At 42.5% G+C, this 10398-nt stretch overlaps 1 protein-coding gene across 1 annotated transcript; it reads left to right on the forward strand.

Moving 5' to 3' along the window:
* The first annotated feature begins 2622 nt into the window (after positions 1-2622).
* On the forward strand, positions 2623-9958 carry LOC124805542 (transcription factor Adf-1-like). The gene is made up of 2 exons (XM_047266110.1): positions 2623-2779; positions 9153-9958. The coding sequence occupies exons 1-2, from the start codon at positions 2647-2649 to the stop codon at positions 9956-9958; spliced, it is 939 nt and encodes a 312-aa protein (XP_047122066.1). The 5' UTR covers positions 2623-2646.
* Positions 9959-10398: the final 440 nt, after the last annotated feature.

The following is a 10398-nucleotide window of genomic DNA, read 5'->3' on the forward strand; positions in this document are numbered from 1 at the left end:
CACTCCCTCGTCAGGTCCATCCTGGCAGATTTTGTGGTGTCACCGCCAGACACCACACTTGCTAGGTGGTAGCCTTTAAATCGGCCGCGGTCCGTTAGTATACGTCGGACCCGCGTGTCGCCACTGTCAGTGATTAGAGACCGAGCGCCGCCACACGGCAGGTCTAGAGACTTCCTAGCACTCGCCCAGTTGTACAGCCGACTTTGCTAGCGATGCTACACTGACAAATACGCTCTCATTTGCCGAGACGATAGTTAGCATAGCCTTCAACTATGTCATTTGCTACGACCTAGCAAGGCGCCATTACCAGTTTATATTGAGATTGTAATTATGTATCATCAAGACCGATGTTCTCCAATTATGGATTAAAGTTAAGTATTACATCAACTACGTACTTTATTTGCTACTATAAATTCCCTTAACTGTTCCAGACCTCAGGCCAGTCTGCGTGAGCGTAAACGCGTGCATTTCGGCTTCCTCCAAACTCCGTAAATTGGCTCCTGCCAATACACAACAGTTTTATTCTTCGTCATGTATGCTCTGTCTCTCCAAGTGGGTTTAAAGTATTTTGTTCTGGAGTGTTTCTTTTAATATTGTGGTCGACTTTTAACCTGTGTGTGTGACTTCTGTGTCTTTTTTATGCTCTACGAATAGCCAACTGAGTTTTTTCACTTTATGTAGACTTTTTTTAATTTTCCCCCCATTAACATCTCCAGGTCAGTGTATTTTTACCTCCATTATCTCCCCTTACTGTGTTTTTATGTCCCCCATTTTTATCGTCATTTTCTTCTAGTATTAGCTGTCATGTCACTCGGCTCAAGAGCGAAGGATTGTGCCGCTGACAGCCCTCCCCTGCCCATATGGGGCAGGGAATGAAATGACAATAAAGAAAAAAAATTGTGAGCATGTGAGGTGGTAGGGAATGTACATAAACAAAGCACAGACGATTGCAGAGTCATTCTAGCAACGATTCTGTTGCAGCTGGAGAAATCCACTGACCGGAACAACTGTGGCTAAAAGCAAATTGTTATTGCTTGACAACAGGGAAAGAGCATCTCCGAAATGGCGAAGCCGGTTGGTGTTCGCGTGCTGCTGTCATGAGTATGTATAGAAAGTAGTTGGGACGTCTACACCCCATCACATAATGCAAAGGCCAGAGGCTTACTTGCTCTTCGATGCAGTATAGGTGGCGCCAAACACCATTATTAATTACAATTGCCATGGGCTCAGGTCTTAGGTCCTTTACTGTTCTTGATATACATTAATGACTTACCATTCAACATTGATGAAGATGCAAAGTTAGTTCTTTTTGCTGGCGATACAAGTATAGTAATAACATCCAAAAACCAAGAACTAAATGATGTAATTGTAAATGATGTTTTTCACAAAATTATTAAGTGGTTCTCAGCAAACGGACTCTCTTTAAATTTTGGTAATACACAGTATATACAGTTCCGTACAGTAAATGGCACAACTCCAGTAATAAATATAGACTTTGAACAGAAGTCTGTAGCTAAGGTAGAATTTTCAAAATTTTTAGGTGTGTCCATTGATGAGAGTTTAAACTGGAAGCAACACATTGATGGTCTGCTGAAACGTCTGAGTTCAGCTACGTACGCTATTAGGGTTATTGCAAATTTTGGTGATAAAAATCTCAGTAAATTAGCTTACTATGCCTACTTTCATTCACTGCTTTCGTATGGCATCATATTCTGGGGTAAATCATCGTTGAGTAGAAAAGTATTCGTTGATCAAAAACGTGTAATCAGAATAATTGCTGGAGCCCACCCACGGTCATCCTGCAGACATCTATTTAAGGATCTAGGGATCCTCACAGTAACCTCACAGTATATATATTCACTTATGAAATTTGTTGTTAATAATCCAACCCAGTTCAAAAGTAATAGCAGTGGGCATAGCTATAACACCAGGAGAAAGGATGATCTTCACTATGCAGGGTTAAATCTGACTTAGGCACAGAAAGGGATAAATTATGCTGCTACAAAAGTCTTTGGTCGCCTACCAAACAGCATCAAAAGCCTAACAGATAGCCAACTAACATTTAAAAATAAATTAAAAGAATTTCTAGATGACAACTCCTTCTACTCACTGGCTGAATTTTTAGATATAAATTAAGGGAAAACAACAACAACAACTTAAACATTAGTGTCGTGCAATATTTTGTGTAATGTAATATCTTGTACAGACATCTTTTATTAACCTGACACGTTCCACACCATTACGAAGTGTCGTATTCATGATCTATGGAACAAGTATTAATCTAATCTAATCATCGGCATTGCACCATTGTTCAATGGAAATGAGTCACTTGCTCGGATTAACCACGGTTTTCCTTACACCGTGTCGATAGTCGTGCCTGGATACGCTGTCAACTACGCAAAGCTCTGCTTAAAAACTGCGTGGCGCCACAGTCAAGGCTGGCCGCAAGATGAGACGCAGGTCCGTGCGGTGACGCAGGGTGACTCACGGTGAGTTTTTGCGAACCACACAACTGAATGGTCCTGCGCACGTTAGAGCGCAGCGTGACGTGGCGCAGTTCCTGCGCTTGGTGACCCTGCGGACTGCAGTTTCCTGTACGCAGTTTACTGCGAGGCTCACGGTGGTTCTGGCTGTTGGTAGTTCGAAATGGAGGAAAAGCTAATTGAAGCCGTACGTGTTCGCAAAGTTCTGTATGATACTAGCCATGAAGATTACTTGAAAACGAAGCTGAAAGCTGCGAAGTGGGAGGAAGTGGCCAAGGAAACGGACATACGAAATGGTAAGTTGCATTGTAATTCGTTGTTAACATTCCACATTGACATTGTTAAAACTCTGTAGCAAATTTTCGTGATGTGATCTGTCCTGGTTAAATGTTTATCAAAAAAGATGCCTACGTTCCTTACAATATCATTCCTTACTAGCGTGTAGCCCTCCATATCTACCAGTGAAAAAGGAATAGATGGATTTAACGACGTCTTTGAGAATGAAACAAAGTTCTGTGAGCACTGTTTAAATTGATTTGTTGTTGGATAGTCCTGATGACTAATAGGATTCTGTTTCTGCTGTCTGTATGCGAAAATACGGTTTCTGTTAATTGATAATAATGAAATTTGCCCACTTCTCGCTATACAGGGTGAGTCACCTAACGTTACCGCTGGATATATTTCGTAAACCACATCAAATACTGACGAACCGATTCCACAGACCGAACGAGAGGAAAGGGGCTAGTGTAATTGTTTAATACAAACCATACAAAAATGCACGGAAGTATGTTTTTTAACACAAACCTAAGTTTTTTTAAATGGAACCACGTTAGTTTTGTTAGCACATCTGAACATATAAACAAATACGTAATCAGTGCCGTTTGTTGCATTGTAAAATGTTAATTACATCCGGAGATATTGTAACCTAAACTTGACGCTTGAAACCTCCGACGTTCAGTTGCGTGTTGTAACAAACACGGGCCACGGTCGGCGAGCAGCATCTGCAGGGACATGTTTACGATGACGACCGTGTTTACGAGTGTGGCTGTAGTGCACTGTTGTGGTTTGGTCTAGCTGTCGCAGTGTCCGCATGTAGCGCTTGCTGCTGTTGTTATTCTGCATTCGTCTCCGCACGCAGACCAACTGTAGTACACCGTGTTACCAGACGTCTGTGATAGTGTAGTGTTGTAGGAACTGTGACCATGGTGTATTCGAACTCTGAAAAGGCGGAGATGATACGCATCTATGGCGAGTGTCGACGAAATGCAGTTGAAGCCTGCAGGGTGTATGCAGATCGGTACCCGGACAGGGAGCATCCAACGTGCCGCACATTGCAAAACATCTACCGCCAACTGTATGCAACAGGGATGGTCGTAGCACGCAAACGGGTCCGTAACAGGTCCGTCACAGGAGAAGCGGGTGCAGTTGGTGTGTTAGCTGCTGTTGCGATGAACCCACACATGAGTACACGGGACATTGCGAGAGCCGGTGGACTGAGTCAAAGTAGTGTCATGCGCATATTGCATCGTCACCGTTTTCACCCGTTTCATGTGTCGCTACATCAGCAATTACATGGTGATGACTTTAATCATCGAGTGCAATTCTGTCAATGGGCATTAACAGAGAATGCGTTGCAGTTCTACCTGTTTACCGATGAAGCGGGTTTCACAAACCACGGGGCAGTGAATCTACGGAACATGCATTACTGGTCCGTGGACAATCCTCGCTGGCTCAGACAGGTAGATCGACAGCGACCGTGGACTGTAAATGTATGGTGCGGAATCATTGGCGACCACCTCATTGGTCCTCACTTCATTGCAGGGGCCCAAACAGCTGCAACATACATCGCGTTTCTACAGAATGATGTGCCAACGTTACTCGAAAATGTCCCACTGGAAACGCGTCGACGTATGTGGTATCAGCATTCCGCAATTAACACTAGGCTGACCCTTGACAGGATGTTCGACGGGCGTTTCATAGGACGTGGAGGACGCATAAACTGGCCAGTCCGTTCTCCTTATCTTACACCTCTGGACTTCTTTCTGTGGGGTACGTTAAAGGAGAATGTGTACCGTGATGTGCCTACAACCGCGGAGGATATGAAACAACGTATTGTGGCAGCCTGCGGCGACATTACACCAGATGTACTGCGGCGTGTACGACATTCATTACGCCAGAGATTGCAATTGTGTGCAGCGAATGATGGCCACCACATTGAACATCTATTGGCCTGACATGTCGGGACACACTCTATTCCACTCCGTAATTGAAAACGGAAACCACGTGTGTAGTTTACCTCACCCCTCATGGTAATGTACATGTGCGTCACTGAAAAAGACCAATAAAAAGGTGTTAGCATGTGGACGTAATGTGCTGTTCCAGTCTCTTCTGTACCCAAGGTCCATCACCGATCCCTTTGAATCCCTACGTAATTCGGTGCTCTCCGATACACACGATCGAACAGTGGAGGAGTGGTACTCAAGCGTCAACTTTAGGTTACAATACTGCGGATGTAATAACATTTTACAACGCAACAAACGGCACTGATTACGTATTTGTTCATATGTTCAGATGTGCTAACAAAACTAACGGGGTTCCATTTAAAAAAAACGTAGGTTTGTGTTAAAAAACATACTTCCCTGCATTTTTGTATGGTTTGTACTAACCAATTACACTAGCCGGTCTGTGGAATCGATTCGTCAGTATTTGATGTGGTTTACGAAATATATCCAGCGGTAATGTTGGGTGACTGACCCTGTATATACAGTAGCCCTGGCGACAGCAAGGGCTTTTCTCACCAGCTACTCTGCCCCTTCTGACTCACGCCATATGGTCTTCCTCGTGCCTTCTTCGGCGTGAGAACCTGTAGCCAGCCAGCTAGCCAGCCACTCTTATCAAACTTTGTTAAACATGTAAAATACAAAATTTAATAAAAATCTCTCCCACATAAGGGCTTACAACCACGTCAGTCAACAATAAAAGCTCCGGTATCCTTCAAACCATGGTCTCAACAAACAAAACGATAACAATCCAGATTAGGTGAAAACAATTGCACTGAAATCTTAAACGACACCGCTGTTATGTTTAAAAAAAATAGCAATCGGCTTCTTTGTATCTCGGATTATTCTTTATTATTGCTCAATATTGGCAAGGACATATTTAAAAACAACTGTTGACGAATGGAATCAGGTGTCTTGTAGCGTATCACTTATCAGGAAATGAAAGCAAGCCGAAAAGAACGGATTCCATGCTATGCACAAACCCTTCTGGGAAAAAAAAGTCATTGTTTAGAGGTCATAAATTTTAACTTCTATCTCAGTGTTATAATAGTTCTCTACTTTTTATAAAGGCAAGTGAGAAATATTCATTTTATTTTTATCAAACTAAAAATTTTGTGGGCGCGGCATGTTTGTGGTTGCTTCAGCACTGGCACATCCACGTCGTCGGCGCACATGCTGCACAGTCGTTACGCTGGGGCAGTAGGTACCGTGTGTTTACGTGGCCCACCTGTAGCAGGCCTAGCGATATGAAAGGCATGTCCATGGGCGAGGTTTGGAAATTGCTCGTCTTAGTGTGAGGTGGTTGAATTTGCAGGCTGTACGGGATGGTTTATAATAATAACTTTTCCGGATAAATGAATTAAATTTTTTTATTAATATTGATCCCAACAGAAGAAACTGCAAAAAGGTGGGAATTTAAGGAGATGGGACCTGGATAAACTGACTAAACCAGAGGTTGTACAGGGTTTCAGAGAGAGCATAAGGGAACAATTGACAGGAATGGGGGAAAGAAATACAGCGGAAGAAGAATGGGTAGCTCAGAGGGATGAAGTAGTGAAGGCAGCAGAGGATCAAATAGGTAAAAAGACAAGGGCTAGTAGAACCCCTTGGGTAACAGAAGAAGTATTGAATTTAATTGATGAAAGGAGAAAATACATAAATGCAGTAAATGAAGTAGACAAAAAGGAATACAAAGTCTGAGGGAATTTCGCCTGTCTCATACATCTTGCTCACCAGATGGTTGAGTTTTGTTAGGACTGGCTCTCCCAAGGCCGTCAGTAGTTCTAATGGAATTTTGTCTACTCCTGGGGCCTTGTTTCTACTCAGGTCTTTCAGTGCTCTGTCAAACTCTTCACGCACTATCGTATCTCCCATTTCATCTTCATCAACATCCTCTTCCATTTCTATTATATTGTCCTCCAGTACATCACCCTTGTATAGTCCCTCTATATACTCCTTCCACCTTTCTGCTTTCCCCTCTTTGATTAGAACTGGGTTTCCATCTGAGCTCCTGATATTAATGCAAGTGGTTCTCTTTTCTCCAAAGGTCTCTTTAATTTTCCTGTAGGCAATATCTATCTTACCCCTAGTGAGATAAGCCTCTACCTCCTTACATTTGTCCTCTAGCCATGCCTGCTTAGCCATTTTGCACTTCCTGTCTATCTCATTTTTGAGACGTTTGTATTCCTTTTTGCCTACTTCATTTACTGCATTTTTGTATTTTCTCCTTTCATCAATTAAATTCAATACTTCTTCTGTTACCCATGGGGTTCTACTACCCCTCGTCTTATTACCTACTTGATCCCCTGCTGCCTTCACTACTTCATCCCTCAGAGCTACCCATTCTTCTTCTACTGTATTTCTTTCCCGCACTCCTGTCAATCGTTCCCTAATGCTCTCCCTGAAACCCTGTACAACCTCTGGTTTAGTCAGTATATCCAGGTCCCATCTCCTTAAATCCCCACCTTTTTGCAGTTTCTTCAATTTTAATCTACAGTTCATAACCAATAGATTGTGGTCAGATTCCACATCTGCCCCTGGTTCCTAAATCTCTGTCTTACCATTATATAATCTACCTGAAACCTTTTAGTATCTCCAGGGTTATTCCATGTATACAACCTTCTTTCATGATTCTTGAACCAAGTGTTAGCTATGATTAAGTTATGCTCTGTGCAAAATTCTACCAGATGGCTTCCTCTTTCATTTCTTAGCCCCAATCCATATTCACCTACTACGTTTCCTTGTCTTCCTTTTCCTACTGTTGAATTCCAGTCACCCATGACTATTAAATTTTCGTCTCCCTTCACTACCTGAATAATTTCTTTTATCTCATCATACATTTCATGAATTTCTTCACCATCTGCAGCGCTAGTTGGCATATAAACTTGTACTACTGTAGTAGGCATGGGCTTCGTGTCTATCTTGGCCACAATAATGCGTTCACTATGCTGTTTGTAGTAGCTTACCTGCGCTCCTATTTTTTTATTCATTATTAAACCTACTCCTACATTACCCCTATCTGATTTTGTATTTATAACCATGTATTCACCTGACCAAAAGTCTTGTTCCTCCTACCACCGAACTTCACTAATTCCCACTATATCTAACTTTAACCTATCCATTTCCCCTTTTAAATTTTCTAACCTACCTGCCCGATTAAGGGATCTGACATTCCACGATCCGAACGCGTTTTCTTTCTCCTGATAACGACGTCCTCTTGAGTAGTCCCCGCCCGGAGATCCGAATGGGGGACTATTTTACCTTCGGAATATTTTACCCAAGAGGACGCCATCATCATTTAACCATACAGTAAAGGTGCATGCCCTCGGGAAAAATTACGGCTGTACTTTCCACTTGCTTTCAGCCGTTCGCAGTACCAGCACAGCAAGGCCGTTTTGGTTAGTGTTGCAAGGCCAGATCAGTCAATCATCCAGACTGTTGCCCTGCAACTACTGAAAAGGCTGCTGCCCCTCTTCAGGAACCACACGTTCGTCTGTCCTCTCAACAGATACCCCTCCGTTGTGGTTGCACCTACGGTACGGCTATCGGTATCGTTGAGTCACGCAAGCCTCCCCACCAACGGCAAGGTACATGGTTCATAGGGGGACTGATAACACTATCTACTTTAATTTCAAATGGTGTTCGAAAACTCGAAAACGCGAAGCAAGTATACCAAAACCGCACTCTGCCGTTTGGCGTGCTCTTGACAGTCTATAGTTGAACACATTGTTTTCATAATGGTCAGTGACGCTTCGTTTTGGATAAGGTCGCATCAAATTCTCACATAAAGGGAATGCCTCATCGTCTACAAATACGAAAGGCATTGCCTCCTGTATTGGAGGTAGTGCTGCAGGTGACGGAAGCTGTAAAGTGTGTTTCATCATTCTTTTCGCCAAAACACTTGTATTGAAAATGCTTCCATCACTGAACCTCCCTTGTGGCCCAACATCAAAAGTAATGAATTTATTCTCGTAGTCTACAGTAGCCATTAGCACGATGGAGCAAGTGTGTTTATAATTGAAATACGAGGATCCAGTTTTACCAGGTTTTCTTATTACTACACGTTTCCCATCAATGGCGCCTATGCAGTCTGGGAATTGCCATCTTCGTTGGAAACCAGCTGCGATTGATTCCCACTGTTCTTTTGTGGGTTCTGGCATAAATATTGGTTGCATTACTTTCCATACAGCTTGAGATACATCTGATACGATGTTAGCGACCGTTCGTTCTCCCATTCGGTAGCTGTATGCAATAGTTCTGTATGTGTTTCCTGTCGCCAAATACCTAGAGCATAAAAGAAAAAGAAGATTTGTAGCTGTATTTGTTTATTTTTTAATTAAAAAGTGAATAATTGACATAGCGAAATTCTCTTTTGACATCGTTGTTGCAGGTGTTGAAGCGAAAGCGTTGTGGGAGAAATTGAGACATTCGCTGAGAGATGCTCTCAGAAGACAGCAAAAATCCATGAAAAGTGGGGCACCAGCTGAATCGCTTAAAGAATGGAAATTTCAAAAGCAGATGGGATTTCTACAACCATATATGGCCAGTAAAGCACGAGAAGGGAACCTAAACGAATACACTGATGATAACGGAACCACATCAAAAAACTGTGTCACTGATAGTCCAACTGATGTAGTCGACGAGGGTGAGGAATCGCTCAATATGCAGCAGGTAATCAGAAGTGTTCGGGACGAAGTTCAATCACGGGCACTTCCTGAAATGTCACCTCCGCCACAAGAACCGACATCTGCAAAAAGAATGAAGAAAGACACAATTGCTGGATTACTCAAACGAAGCATTGAACAACATGAAGAACGAAGAAGATCGAGATCAGAAGAAAGAAGAAATCTGTTGGCACAAACGAGTGCTCCAAGTGATCCTCTGTACCACTTCTTCATGTCAATGTACCAGATGACTAGATGCATGCCACTGTCATCTCAGCATGTCATCAGAAATGACATTTTCCGTGTGGTTACAGAAATGGAGGCCTCGTTGCTGAACATTCCTGTGAGAACTCAACAGTCCAACACAGTTCAACGGCCATCATATCACGAGTTGTCCCCGTACAGTAACCAATCTTCCAGACCACCCTACTCTAGTTCATCAACTCCATCCCATTCTTTACATTCTAACAGTCCATCGCTTACTACACAAGATGATGGTGAGTTTCAAAAAGCACTTCTACTACGGCCTTGAATCAGCATGATTTGCTCACACTTATTAATAATTTCGCTGAAAACTGAATGTTAGTAAAAATTTTGCTATTTACATTTGCTGTACAGACGGTATTTGTGTGTTATTGCAGAATGTTTTAGCCATTTGAATATTATTATGTTTATTCAATAAAGAGTTTTCTATGAACGCTAAACTGTTACCCTCTGCCATTGGTGATGGCAATATTATATTGCATACAGAAGTATAGGCAACTAGCGGACCCGGCTATACTTCTGCAGTTGCAAAAATGGATGGGAAATGTCTATACATCCCACACTATCGTCAGTTGTTTCGACTGGGCGTTATGAGTCAATCACTCAGTCAATCAGGACAGAGCCTTTTATACCATATAAAGACCTCACATGTTCTCAAATCTATGAAAACAATTAATCCAAGAGATAGTTACTTCAGAAAGTTTGAGG

Source organism: Schistocerca piceifrons, chromosome 7 (genome assembly GCF_021461385.2).
Source record: "Schistocerca piceifrons isolate TAMUIC-IGC-003096 chromosome 7, iqSchPice1.1, whole genome shotgun sequence".
Lineage (NCBI taxonomy): Eukaryota > Metazoa > Arthropoda > Insecta > Orthoptera > Acrididae > Schistocerca > Schistocerca piceifrons.